At 35.8% G+C, this 15,023-nt stretch overlaps 1 protein-coding gene across 6 annotated transcripts in view; it reads left to right on the top strand.

Moving 5' to 3' along the window:
* Window positions 1–15,023, top strand: part of TTBK2 (tau tubulin kinase 2) — a 75,164-nt gene that overhangs the window by 48,505 nt on the left and 11,636 nt on the right. For 3 of the 6 annotated variants that reach the window (XM_086891771.1, XM_086891773.1, XM_023928207.2), the window contains exons 8-14: window positions 84–176; window positions 1,160–1,285; window positions 4,172–4,329; window positions 5,297–5,513; window positions 6,883–7,094; window positions 8,185–8,785; window positions 13,847–14,095. In XM_086891771.1, the coding sequence (XP_086747897.1) occupies window positions 84–176; window positions 1,160–1,285; window positions 4,172–4,329; window positions 5,297–5,513; window positions 6,883–7,094; window positions 8,185–8,785; window positions 13,847–14,095 (1,656 nt within the window). The remainder of the gene's footprint in view (window positions 1–83; window positions 177–1,159; window positions 1,286–4,171; window positions 4,330–5,296; window positions 5,514–6,882; window positions 7,095–8,184; window positions 8,786–13,846; window positions 14,096–15,023) is intronic. The other 3 variants (XM_086891774.1, XM_086891775.1, XM_023928208.2) reach the window with 1 other exon arrangement.

The raw sequence follows: 15,023 nt of genomic DNA, 5'->3' as shown, positions 1-15,023 counted from the left end.
AATTTAAGTTTTGAGCAGTAAACTTATCTTCCCATTTGTTTAGGTATTTGTAATATGCTTTAGAATAATATTTCCTTTTACAGGAAATGGGTCGGCATGATGACCTCTGGTCTCTCTTCTACATGTTGGTGGAATTTGTGGTTGGGCAACTGCCTTGGAGAAAAATAAAAGATAAGGTAAAGCTAGAAGTGAAACCAAAGAGTATAAGGCAGGTTTACTTCTGTATTCCAGGGAAATGTGATAAAAGTTCCTTTTAGAATCATTTATTAATTTCAACATTACATTTTCCAGTGTTTTATAGTGTAAGTTTTTGTGGCTAGTGTCATGGTATAAAAAGCAATCAAATTTTATCAAGTGTTCTAGGAAGAAAGGAGGTTGTACTTCTAGATTGAAATTATTGTAAAGGGTAGATGTAAGTATATATTTGCCACTTACTTCATTATTCCTGTTATCACTTGAGTACCTTATTTCACCTATCACGTGCTTAAAATTTCTAATATGTTTTGATTATTTGTGAAATAGGCATTTCTTATTTGGTGGTGAACAAAAGTGGATTGGGCAGCATGCAGTAGTGCCTTTAGTCATATGTCATAGGTGAAGTATGCAAAGAAGCAATATCTAATCAGCCTGCTTTTACTTCTTGCAGCTTCTTTTGAAATCATACTGAAATCAGGTTACTCTCTGATGTGGTTTATGTATTGGTAGATGACAGTATGGTGTATAGGTAGCATCTCCTTTTTGGTTTTGATTTACACATCTTACAGGACTGAATATACACCAAAAAGGGACTGAACTTGATATGATGCAACAGGAAGTTTAAATCTTTCAAATATACTCTTAGAAAGGGTTGGAGTGTTTAGTGACAGCTCTTTCTATCAGTCAGCATTCAAACACAAACAACACAAACACAGTGGAAAACTAAATGGCTTTTTATATTGAATTTGAAGTTTGTACATTATTTTGCAAGCGTACTGAGGCCAAAACCAGAATCTCCTATCTTGCTCTCTGGTGTGGAATGGCCTTTCTCAGTACCATTCAGTGTAATTTAGTGACCTGTCTCTCTGGCTAGTAGTGTATTGAATGGCTGTAGCAGAGAATGTGAGTATGTTGTAACAGAGAATGAAGGTGTGCCAATGTTTGTTGTGTTACTTACTCCTAGGAGCAAGTGGGCTCCATTAAAGAAAGGTACGAACACAGACTTATGCTGAAACATCTTCCTCAAGAATTCAACGTCTTTCTGGATCACATTTCTAATTTGGATTACTTCACAAAGCCTGATTACCAGGTAAACACTTGTACTATTTTCTCTTTCTGTTTTATAAGGAAAAAAATTTATGCTGTTTCACCTTCAATTTACTTTGATTTCAATGTGTAATCATGGTAGTCATTATGGTTTGTGCCACCACAAAGTTAATTTAATGACCATTTAGTGCCACAGAAACTCTGTGATTCAAACATGTTATTTTTTTCCATTTGGGAAGTGTAAGGCTGTTAAGTTTCTAAAAACAATTGACACCTGCTTTTCAGTCAGTATTCTGTTTGGATTGGGAGCTATCTTACTATCACAGCCTCTAGTGAGTGCTCCCTAAGTTAATTGATCAGATTGTTCTCTCAGTGATTGCCATTCTGGCAGTTTTCCAAAGTCTGAAACTCAGCATCTACAGCTAGAGCACAACATACACTCATGTGTGTTTTCAAAACTTGAAGTATTGGGTACAGAGGTCACAGAATACCAGTAATTTTTTTTTGTTTAAGAGAGTATTGCCTGCTGAAATGGGCAGCCTCTGCTCAGTGGTGAGGTGGTGTGTGCTGAGAGGATATGCTGTAGAATGTCTTAACTCACTCATGTTGACTCATGATTAAACAATAAATAAAGATAGAACTTTTTTCAAGTTTGTGGGAAGCAGCAGAGGAATGCTCAGGAAAAGCAGGGAAGAAGAGACTTGAGAGTTTTTTCAGTCTTGCACACTGTGAGAAGTTGTACTGATCGAATTGTGCACCATGACAAGCTGTCCCTGTCTGCTTTCCTCTGCCTCCCAGAAACACACATTCCCACTTGCTGGGCCTTTCTGCCTCTGTGCCTTTGTTCAACTCCCTAAATCAGTGAAATCAGAAGGAATGGCTTTCTGTTGGTGTTCAAGTGTAATTGGTTCAACTGAATAAATAAATTTGACCAGTTCTGGAATTGTAACTTTGATAAGAGTGACTCCTCTACTTTGCTTGGTAAGATTAACAAAGAAATCAAGATATATAAGAATTGAAATAAGAGGTGAAAATCTCAAGGAATAACTGATTTCCTGTTAGTAAGTGGATTTCTCTAAATGTACTGATATATGATTCTGCACATTTGCAAAACAAATAAATAAATTTTTGTGAAAAAATTGAATGTTAAAAAAAACCTCATTACAAATACAAAACATGCTCAGTATTCCTGAAAAAGAAATACTTTGATTTTTTTTTTTCCCTCTTCTCCATTACAAATTTCCATGAAATTTATAGTTTACAATTAAGTGAGGAAAAAGTTTTCAATGTTTTGTGGGCCTGGTTATGAAGATGTATCAGGGGTTTTTTTCCTATGGTAAAAAGTACTATTATAGAAACTTTGATGTTGTATAGAAAAACCTTGATTATAGATTGGTAAATAGGTTTGCATTACAGAACCTGAATGATAAAGCATATAGACAGTCATGTAATTTTGAATACTTTTTTGTGGTTTATTTGTATCTAACACAGCATGTGCACTCAGCACATGATACCAGGACAGAGTTTTTCCACGGTAGAGACAGCCCAGTAATTTACAGTCATTTGGCTGTTCATGGAACATTTGCAGTTGTGTAGCTGCAGCCTGAGCCTTACAACAGAGTCTTGCTCATGTGCTTTAGACCAGAGCAGGGTGGTTTTATTTAGAGCAGTGAGGGTGCTCCTTTAAACTCTGATCTCTCTTGTGTTTGCAGTGTTATTCCTACCTACTGTATTCTTTGTATTTATGAGTGGGCAGTGAACAAAAATGTGTGTATATCCCTGCTTTGAAGAGTTTACAGTCTAAAAAGTTCATGACTTAGGCCAAGAAGCTATGTTTGATTTGGCAATGTCAGATGTTTATTTTATTCAGGTATTTGTGCATACATTGCCTCAGCCTCCTGATATAATTAAGCATTTGAGTTTGTATTTGCCTTATAGCAGAAATTGATGAAAAAATTTAAAGGAGAACGACCTTAAAAATTACTTCAGAGACACTGCTTAATGTTCAGAGGGAGAGAAGAATTAAACACAGTACATAAGAGACAGGGTGAACCATGGCCTTGTACTCTTCAGTAGGGTTGCAGAAATGACTGTGACAGCTGGCACACAGAAGATTCTTGAAAGTAAAGATTAATGGGTGAGACCACTCCACACAAGAGAAATGATCCAAACTTCTCATCTATTTTAAGTTGCCAAAGGGTATGCCAAAGGAGAGTGTGGAAAAATCTTCAGCATCTGGATTGGAAAAAAACCCCAGATTTTTTGCTTCTAGGAAAATAAAAACAAACATAGAAATGTTACAGAGTAAGAGAATGATATGGACACAGCCTTCCCATCATTTATAGAATAGACAAAGTTTATTTCACAGAGAGAGGAAAGTGATGCCATTTGTTTCTCTGTCATGGATATAAATTTTCCAAAGGCTTTTTCATAGCATAAACTGAGGATTGAAAGTTAGACATTTGTACAGTATAAATGTCAGCATTATATGAAGTAAATGCTATGTAGTTCTTAATGACAGAAAGGTATGGATTAGCAGAAAAGTATCCTTTCCTACAACTCATTAATTTTCTTGGTTTCACAGTGTTACCAAATGTATTCTTTTTTCTTCCTGTGCTAGAGAGCCATTGTATGGCATTCTTCAGCAATGTAGTTATGCATCTCTGTGTGTATGTATATCTGTCTTTTTGTAAAAGTCTGTGGTGTATCTTTGCCTCACGCCTGATAAAAACAGATGTGGGTGGGGTTTTTTTTCTATTTTAATAAAATGGAATTTTGTATATCTTGGCCTCAAAATCTTGAAAAATGAGAAGTGTTTATATAAAAAACTATTTTTTTATGTTGTTGTCAGTATTACAGAGGGATATTTCTTAATTGTTTGGTCTCTTAGACAAAAATGAAGCTTATTAACTTTTTTCTTTATTTTCAGCTTCTCATGTCTGTGTTTGACAACAGCATGAAAACATTTGGAGTTATTGAAAGCGACCCTTTTGACTGGGAGAAGAGTGGAACTGATGGCTCTCTGACAACAACAACAACTTCAACCACCCCTCAGTTGCACACTCGTCTTACGCCAGCTGCAATTGGGTATGTATGGTGTGGTCTCTTCTATGGCAGCCACAGAGGGGCTTCCTACCAAAGGGAAATGATCTCCATAATTTAGTTTTTTTCTGCAGGGTTTTGAATGCATAGAGGAAGTGAGGTTTGGGAGCTGTGATTTGAAGCTGCATTTGAAGTATTTCCCTTTTTAGGGTACCAGTTTATACTATCCTGAAAGATAAGCGCTGCAGTCCTAAAATTACTGCAATAAAAATAGTACTTCAGGAAATTGCATGTAAATTTGCTCATCCATCCTTTGCTAAATCGTATTTTGTGAAACTAAGTAATGTGTCCTGAGTTTAAGTGCCTGGAAATTTAACTGCCTGTAAATAAACCCATTGTTTTCTGTAAGCTTGAAATAAAATTCTAGCTTCAATTTCCTTGTAAGTTTGAAAAATTAATAGATCTTTATAAGAAATTTGGAAATAGATTTTGGTTGTGTTTGAAATAATGTTTAATATGTTGTTTGAGACATTATGTAATGAAGTAAATTGGACAAGATGTGATGTTTGATAATATCCATACTAATCTCAGGGGACTGAAGAATATAAGAGGTGTTTATGGATGAATGTTAGAAGTGTTTATGGGTGCCATTAATTTTTTTGAGTAGAAAAATATGTATAGAAGAGACAGGAGAGAAGTTGAACCTGGACATGATCTCTAACAAATTTTCTCAGACGTGGCTTCAAAAACATTTAAAAAAACCCAGCTTTTATGTGATAGTTTTTTTGATTTACATATTTTCTTATGTACCTAAATTAAATAAGTTGTGAAAGCCAGGAAATAAGAGGTTTTATATTAAATAATTTCCAAGATTTAGTTTTCTGCAGAAACATGATTTTCTTTGTAAGTTTTTGTTTGTTTCTTTCTTTGAAAATAGAAAATAATTTCTGTAAACACATGGGAATATAAAAATGTTTGCAATTCTGATTTTGTTTTTAAACTACTTTCGTAGAATTGCCAATGCCACTCCCATCCCAGGAGATTTGCTGCGGGAGAATACAGATGAAGTATTCCCTGATGAACAGCTCAGTGATGGAGAGAATGTTATTCCTGTTGGGGTATCACCTGAGAAACTACCTGGATCCCCTGGACATCAGCGTCCTCAGGAAAAAGATGTTTGGGAAGAAATGGATGCAAACAGAAACAAAATAAAACTGGGGATCTGTAAGGTACTTTCAAATTTGCACTGTCAAGACCATCTTTGAACAGTTTCTTGTCCTGATAGTTCACATAAGATATAATTAATAAGGCAGTTGTACTGATACTGATTAGCCAGAATGATCTAAGAAAATAATTTATGGCAGAGATAACACCTTTTATATACTGAAAAAATCAGACAGGCTTTTGGGTCTTTTGCCACTTTATCAGGTTTTTATGATGAATAGCTTGCTGATAATTTGAGGCTCTTTGTAGTTTACTCGTTTTCTTCAGACACAATCTTCATGCTTGCTCACTGAATGAATTCAAAGCAATTTTCCTGCATCTTGCATGTGTAGAAGCTGGATCTTAACTTTACAAAAGAAGATTTTAATGTTCTTCAATTGACAAATCATCAGCATGATTGGCAGTATCCATTTAATTCACTTGGTGATTTTGTCTCCATAAGATATAATACCTTTGTACTGATTCAGAGATTCATTGGCTGGTCTTTAGAAGAGAATGCAGCTTCATTTTAAAAAATGGTCTCTGAGAATTGGTTCCTGTCTTCCTTATTCACAATCACAGTATTTCATGCCTGGACAGATGTAGCCTTTTTCTTCATATAACAGTGTTTTTAACACGAAAACAGATCTGGTACTAAAATGTTCTTTATCTAGGAGGGCTGTCTAATTTTGAAGCTGTTGCTCATTATTTGCTAGGAAAAAAATGTATTGTGGGAAAGACCGAGGTATGGTGCCTGTTTTCAAATGTGCTTATTTGTGTGTTTTTCCCAAAGGGAGAGAAAGGAGATTTTTCTGGTTCAAACAAAGGCACTTTCTGTTGCACCTGTAGAAACTAAGAATGATCATGATTTCCCAGCTCTAAATCATGTTCAGTTATTCTAAATCATGTTCAGTCATTATTAAGATAGAATGCAGTTGGGTTAAAACATAGCTTAAAGTCATAGAAATATTTTGTAGATTTAGTGTTTTATGCTCCAGAGAATCAAAAAGACAGTCTGGGAGCTAACTTCTTTTTAATAAGAGCACTTGAGTGTAAAGCAGACCAAAGATGCTACTAAGTGCAAAGTTTCAGACTGTAATTAAAGAATATTTCAGAGATGGGTGTGAAAAATCAGAATAAATGTAACTGTATTATTGGGTCTTTGATACCCCTGTTCTCAGACTTACCCAGATCCAGTATACTGCCAGTACCTTGTCTGCTGTAGGTGTGTGCTGAAGAGCATATTTAACTACCTTAACTATGCATGAACTTAAGGACCATTCGAAATACAAATTGGCTTTTCACGTTCTAAAAACTTGGAGGGTCTTTGCCATGTAGTTCCTTGTCTTCCTCTTCTTTTGGCACTCCTTCATTTTTATTTTACATTTTGCACAGGCTGCCACAGAGGAAGAAAACAGCCATGGACCAGGGAATGGAATGCTTAATGCCCCGAGTCTCGGTTCTCCAATCCGAGTTCGCTCAGAGACCACCCAGTTAGACAGAGATGTTCCACTGGTGCGAAAGTTACGTTCCATTCACAGCTTTGAACTGGAGAAGCGTATGACGTTGGAGTCTAAGCCCGACACTGATAAGTTTCTTGAGACCTGGTAAAGAAATTAAGTTATCCTTTTCCTGGGATCTTTTAAGGATATGTGATTTGGATGCTATTATCTTTGCTGTGTGAAGAGCAGGAATGGAGCTATGGAGTATGCTTATGGAAGTTACAGCAAAGTATTTTTCGTAATATTGCTCAATTAATGGGTTTCACTACATGGCAGCTACGTTAGAAAATGATTATTGCTAGAATACAGTTGAAGTTGGACTTCCACACCTAAGAATTTCGTATTTCAAGACCTGGTGGTTGTAATCCAAGTATTCATTAACTTTTTCTTCAGTGGCATACAGTCAGTACAACTCATCCTGAATAAGGAGTTGACATCAGGTGCTCAATAGAGATAACACGACATAAGGCTATATGACATGAGAAGGGAGGTTTACAGGAAGTAGAGTGAAGAAGTTAGGAATCTATGAAGCAGGCTTAGTTATGCCCAAAGGTGTAGAACCAACATAAAAAAATCTTGGTGGAGGACGGCGAACTTAAAATGGAATATGAAGGTAGAAAAGAGACAGGTATATGAAAATGGACTCAGTTTTCCTATGTCTAAAAAGAATATGGGGAGCGGGACACAGTGAAATCTGACTGAAAGGCAGAGGTTGAGTGGGGACAGTAGAAGAGCTCTGGAGTGATGACAGTGGCAAAAACCTTCTAAATACTTCATAGGGGAGCTAGGAATTTGAATTTGTTTGATGAAAGCAAATTACACAAAGAGTAAGTAAGGAATCAATCAAAGCAATAAATAACATTCTTCTTGAAAACATATAACGTATGTTAGACATCTGTTTCTTCTGTTCCTCTTTGAGTTTCTGCTTTGTCACAAATTAAGTGCAGTGGACATCTGTGGTAACCTCACTACTGAGTTATTCTCTCTCACAATTCTCCCTTCTGGACCATCCATCCATTTTTACTTGACATCATACTTTATTATCTCAAATTGTGGATCTTTGAACCATTGTAGGTTCTAGAATATGACAACAAATTTTTATATAAACCTAATTTTCTTCTGAAAACACTCAAATGTAACATACATTATTTAATTAATTCTCAACTAATTCAGATATTAACTTCTTTTCTCTAAGTTTGGAGAAGAAGCAGAAAGACTTGAAAGTGGCAGAGACTCCTGTTGCTGCTGTTCCTCCTCTTTCTCAGAAAACATCTGTTCCTGCTCCTGTGACTGCCCGCACGGACCATGTTTGGCACTATGATGAAGAGTATCTTCCAGATGCTTCAAAGCCTGTGTCAGCTAATTCTCCTGACCACGCTGATGGTGTTATGAGCAATGGATTTGTAGCTGTTAACCTAAGCTCCTGCAGGCAGGAGGTTGATTCTAAGGAATGGGTGATAATAGATAAGGAACGGGACTTGCAGGACTTCAGGACAAATGAGGCTTTAGGGCACAAAATGACTGGAAGTCCCTCAGATGAAGAGCCAGAGGTACTACAAGTTCTAGAGGAATCCCTTCCAGAAGAGCAGTCCAGAGAGGGTGGTTGGGCAGGAAACAATGTCCTTGCTAAGAACCAAACTTCAGGGGTGGAGTTTGTTCTAGACATGGAATGTCATCCTGCTGCATCTGAACAGCTTACAGATAAATTGGAACTTCTGTCTGGAGCTGCAGGACAGCTTCTTGCGGCCACCCCTACAAGTCCTATGGAAGCTCAAGCAGAAGGAGCACTCACTCCGGTAAGAAAACTTCTTTATTCAGAATTGTAAGATGAAATGGTAAAGGTGGTGACTAAAATACAGCAGTGTAGCAGAAATTCCTAGTTTCAACAGGTATGGGATTTGAGTCTTGAAGACTGATCTTCCATATTCTGTTACACAGCTGTTTACAGTCACTCATGGAAGTGCTAATTGTTCTTCAGGTGTGACCCACAAAACTGGCCACATTTAACAGAGTTATCCATCTATATACCTGTCTACCTAAAGAAGCTCCTTGTGCAGTGATTCCTAATCAGTGAGAGACACACATGTGAATGCATATTTATTATATTTGCAGTATGTAAACATAAAATTGCAATAGAATATGTAAAATCCTGTGCTACAGTGTTTCATGTGTTTCAGAAAAAATCTGAAATGAAAGAAGTGGCTGAAATTAAAGAAACAGTTACTTGCTCTCATCTCTTACTATGATTCCTGCAGTGTTTCCTTCTGGAATTCAATTTGATTCTTCCTGTTCCTTCTGAAATTTCTAATGGTCCTTATACAAACACCTTGTTGCCTTTTATGAAGTGTTGATGCTTTTCACTTCTAAAATGCTTTTGCAACTCCTACTTTGCTCATGTATTTTTCACTGAGAGATTGCTTTGCTTCCATTGCATATTCTTGTTTTTCTTTTTCCATATTTTCTGAAGAATTCTCAGTTGTGCAGTTTTTGAACATTTACTTTTTACTCCTGTCACTGTTTCTAAACAAAGATTTCTTTGCCTTTACTTAAGGAGAAGGATAGGGAATCACCTCATGGTTTTATTTCTTCCCCTTTTTAAGTAGATATTGTAGCATTTATGATCTAAAGGTCAATTCTTTCAAGTTCCCTTGAGCCAAGAAACCTGACTGTATCTTTTCTTTATGTATCACCAATTTTTGTTAAAGTTACCACCAGCTTATTAGAAAAAGAAACTTGTCACTGACTGCTCGTTTATTATAAAGTGTGGAATATTCTTTATAGTGAAAATTAACTACTCAATATAATTAACTATAGCAGCACAGTAAAATTTCAACTACACCTAGGTTCTCATGGAAAAGGCAAGAACTGTGTTAAACAACAGATTTTTTGAGATTTAGTTTGAACTATTAGTTGCATGAAAGAATTTTTGATGGGTTAGGAACCTTTAAAGGTGAAAAATTATTTTAAATTTTTAAGTTGTTCAGTTTTTGTATTTTAAGGTCAGTTTTAGCAAAACAGACAAGTAAGAGCAGCACTTGGTCCTGTACAAAATAATAATTATCAAGTGTTTTTATTTCAAAAGCCATTAAAAGCAGCTTGTAATTTTATATGCAAATACACTATACAACTCTATACAAATGTGGCTCTTTTGCAGGAAATAGCTGTTGTACCTAAAACTAAAAGTAAAGGTGGTACAAATATTATGTACTACAGTGCAAAGAATGGACAATATCTTTGTCTGAAAAGGAAGAAGCTTCAAAACACAGGAGCAGAAACAGTTGCAAACAAAGTTAATTATTATAAAATGCATTGGAAGAAATACTGGCTGAAGTAGAAACTCAAGTGAAATTATATTTTACTTTGGCTTTGCAGGGACATAAGTAGTATTTGTCATGACCTATAAAAAGGGAGAAATTAATGTGGTTTATATTATGCTGGAAGGGCAAGTAGAGTTGTGAGTGCAAGATGAATGGCAGGAATGAACTTGGTGTTTCGAAAGTGAATGATATACAATAGGAAATACAAACTGACCAGTGAATAAAGAAAATAGAAATTACTTGTCCAGTTTAGGAGCTGGGAACAGTGTGTCTGTACAGCGTGTCTGCTCTAACTGTGACGGCAATTTGTGTTAGTCTTCCATCTACTTCATTAGCTCTTGAAAGCCACGGAGAGCCCAAGAGACTATTTCAGGGTGAGTTTTTCTTTTTGTCCTTCATTGATTTATTCCACTTTTTAAAGGATACTTAAATATTCCCTATGATGGGTACTAGAACCTAGCTCTTATAGGTGAGTGTTCTAGTCACTTCACTGGGAGCAAGTGTGTGTATATGCCTCTTCTTATTGTCATTCTCTCTGTTCAAAAGTCCTGGTGACCTTAGGTTGAGTCCTTTTCTTTCTTCCTGAGTACTTACCCTGAAATTGTTTTTTCAATGTGATCCTTGGTTGTGCATCAGATGCTCTTGTTCTTTAATAATTTTTTCTGGGTTGCACCTTCCTGGCAATAAAAATAATAGGCAAAGGTCATACTTTACTTTTCTGCTGATTTAATTATATTGCACCAGTTACTAAGAGCAGGCTTGGATCCAAGAATGTTAATTTTAGGACTATAAATCAAATGCGTGTTACTGAAAGGGGTTAAAAATAGATGTTGAAATTATAGTAGTGTAGAAGCTTAATATAATTACTGAAATAGTTCACTCCTTTCAAACAGCTTGAAACTCTAAGACATGCCAGAATTCATGATTGTCATGCTTATGAATGTACCTCCCATATGGATTTCTACTGACCTGCTTCACTGTCAGTTAGAAGAAAATACAGTTTTGCTTTTTGAGCTTATTCTGATAGGTTTGTTAAGTATGCAAACAGTTACTTCAGTGGTGAATGAATAAAATGGTTTTCCTATCATAAGTCAAGTATTTTTTCTTAGTATTTCCTTTTTACTTTGATGACTATTCTTTGTTCTTTATTTCTTTCAGGGCTTTATTGCTCAGTATTTTAGTAAGTAGTAGCATGGATGTTTCTGTATGAGAAACTAATATTTCATACACTCACCCATAATTTTATTTTCTCCTGGAGGAAAGAAATTTCTGGTCTATAGTCCTTCCATTTGTAGATAAATATTCTTCCTGAAATTGTGTATGTGGACTTCTTGTAATTGTTAGTAATATCACTTCTCACCTGTTAAGGATCAACATCTACATTCTATTCAATATTCTATTAAGAATGTAAAGTTGCACCAGTTAAGAAAGGAAACTTGAACTCAAAAGATAAGAGAGAAAAATGTGTAAGTTATTGGCTTGGGTGTGAGAAAGTCTCAGACATAAAAAGTTACAGCAAATTATGCTGTCTATTATGAAAAAGGCCTGCAGGTAAGAGAAGTATTTGTCATATTGGTCATTTGTCATTTGTTATCGGTCTTGGTTTTCCAGTTGCAATACAGATTCTGTGTGCTACCAGCACAGACCAATTTGATCTGGCTTAGTTGTGGGCACATGGTCACATATCTGTTGAACTCCTCAGAGCATGCTAAGTGTGTACGTGTTGACTTTATGCTTTAACAATGGCTTTATGTTGATTTTGGCTGCAGGACAGACAGTGTGTGATTTGCTGTAATATCTACTACTATGAAGCTAATTGCTCAAAAGAATTTGAGCTGATCTACACTAATAGTGAATTTATACTGGAGCAGCACTTTGCATCACATGGCTCTGGTTTTCTTTTCCTACCTCTGGTACTAACGGGCTAGAGCTGAACTTTCCGTGTTGTGGACTCACAGCTTCATTAATTTTCTGTTTGTATTGAATGACCTTCATACAGTGCATGCACAAAACCTTGCAACATATATTTGTCAAGCAGATATTTCAGTGAATAAGAAATAACAGATTTGAAGTAATTAAACATGTAACAGCTCTTTCCATCTTCAGTTTAAGTTAAAAAACAGTTTGCTTTGGTGCCATTTGCCTGACAGCACAAATTTGTGTAGATATGTATATATGTGTGTGTGTGTTATAGAGGAGGGTCTGCTGAGTGAACCTATTTATTTTTATTATTTAGAAATATTGCTGAAATGGAAACTTTGTATATCAAGGTACTATTATGTTTTATCAAAAGCTTGTTCTTAAGTTTCTGTTTATTCCTGAGTTGTAAGTAATTTAATTTTCATGTATCTTCTATCCTCATTTGCTGCTTTTATGAGATACTGGAAGTACTTTTTTTTTCCAGCTGAAAGTCAACTATGCATTGTGGGAACAGAAGCTTTAGTATTGATGCAATTAAAAGACATCTTTTCCTTAGAAACAGAAATGCTTGCTAGATGTTCTTGCTTTCCAAAGGATATAGGTTAGAATAGCAAATACCATGGTAGGAAACAAAAAGCATGAAGCTTGCTGAAAATTTCCTTATCTCTACTCTTCATGGTTTTCTCTAACTGTAATTGGAACAAAGAATGCTAACTATGTATAGCAATCTCATTTACAGAGACTTAAATGTGTCACCATCAGATATTTATTCAGTGCTGGAAAAGGTCTTGCAAAAAAATGGTGGATTTTAGCTTTGTATATCAAAGCTACAGGTTTATTAGAATCATCGATAAGCAGTTTAAAAATGTACTTTGTCTAAAACTAATAGTTTGGAAGACTTTACAGTTCCTATTATTTTTTCTTACCTCTTATCTGAATGCTCAGATAAATGCAGTTCAAGATGAAGCAATTGTTCCTTGATTCTCCAGGCCAGTGTATCCTCCTAGTCTGGTCCCATATTTGTGAAATTTCATCAGAATTGTTTACTATTAACCTTACTGATTAATCCTGTCAGGTGCAGTTCTTAAAGTATGCTGCTATTGGCACAGGTGTAAAGCCTCCAATGGGTGTATATGCTGTAAGTGTAGTAATCTCAGAAACATGGGTATGATGTTGTGAAGATGTGCTAAGTGTTTAAAAGGATCAGTCAATGATCAACTAGCCATCCATCAACTGATGTACACAACGTCCTTGAAACAGACTCTGTGAGTTTATTAAATTTCCACTAGATTGTTACTGGCCAGTTATAATAGTTGCAATGGTTGGACTTAAAGAATCTGATTTTATTTTCTGACCTAAATGATTCTATGATTCTAAGACTGAGTGAATGAAGAGGCCAGCTAGAGAAATGATGATTATTCTTGATTTTGATATTGGATTTTTGAAAATGGATGATGGAAAATGTGAAGATTAGACTTAAGACACCTCTTAAATTATGAACTTTCAGCCTCTTAGTGAGCTGTGAATATGGTTTTTGAGGGAATGCATAAAGGCAAGACAAACAAGAATTATTAAAATATATTCAACCTTATTTTCTTCCCCACCATATTGTTCTCACAGCTCAACTCATGTCATATGCTGCATTTCTCCACTCCGAGAATTTCAAGTCCCATCCTCCGCACCATGAGCCCTATAGCCTATCTGTCCATCCACTTGGACCCTCTGAGGGAGGCTGCTTTACCAAGGAGTCAGTCAGCTGAGAGCCACTCCTCTTCCTCCTGCTCAACTGGTCGTAGGCAGCTTCCTGTCATTCCCTGTGGCAACAAGTTCCCCCCTGTCATTCGCATCTCAAAAGCACAACCTGAGCAGGTGAATAAGCCTTGTCTTCATAGAAGTGACTGCATTGTAGCAGTCATCTGCAAAGTTTAACATTTTCAGTCGCTCTGCTCAGTCTAGTAGCAGGCATATGCTAATCATACTGCTATACACAGCATCCAAAAAATGTTTTGAAGGATCAAGCTGGGGAGTAAGAATGGATCTTTTCCAGGAATAGAGTTGGGAATACTCTGTGAGGAAGATATTTTGTCCCACTTAGAAGAGAGGAGTATTTAAAGAGCTGTTATTCAGGTTAAGATCTGGAGCACAGAGTATCTCTGGATGTTCTGGAAAACAGATTCACTTCCTCAGAGATTTTCTCTTGAAAAGAGATAGGATTATGAAATAGAGATTTTTATTTTTCTTCTTTATTTAAAACTAAGAATAATGTGTTTCTATAATCACAGTACCAGCTGAATTTCAAATTGGGAGCACATATTGAAATTTGGACTATCCTAAATTATTTTAATGTGACAAAAAGGGATCAATCAAATTCAATAGAAATAGATAGTTTCTTTGGAAATTAGCAAATAATTAATTTTCCCCCTGCCTACAGTATATAAAATAAAGATGGCAATTAAGAGGGGTCACGGGTAATGAAAAATGTCAGTAGAGAAAGGGGGCTTTTTACAGTTTTATATTTCCAGTTTCATTTCAATATGGAAGATGAAGGCTTGCAATCATAACTGAAGTAATTTTTGTATTAGTCACAAAAATGTTGAGATTTGCTAAGTAGCAGGAATTTGCATTGTTGGGTAAAGCAGTATGATATAGCATTAATGCATAAGACTAACATATCATCATCATTTTATCATTAATATTTCATTTGGATCATATTTTGTGTTGCCTTTGATTGCCAATGTATTTTTCAGTATAGTTCTATATTACAGATGGTGTGAAGGATGAACAGGTGTATTGATAT

The sequence above is a fragment of the Cyanistes caeruleus genome, chromosome 6 (assembly GCF_971803275.1).
Source record: "Cyanistes caeruleus chromosome 6, bCyaCae1.hap1.1, whole genome shotgun sequence".
NCBI lineage: Eukaryota > Metazoa > Chordata > Aves > Passeriformes > Paridae > Cyanistes > Cyanistes caeruleus.
The sequence above is the reverse complement of the archived record's forward strand: the minus strand, read 5'-3'. Positions and strand labels throughout refer to the sequence as shown.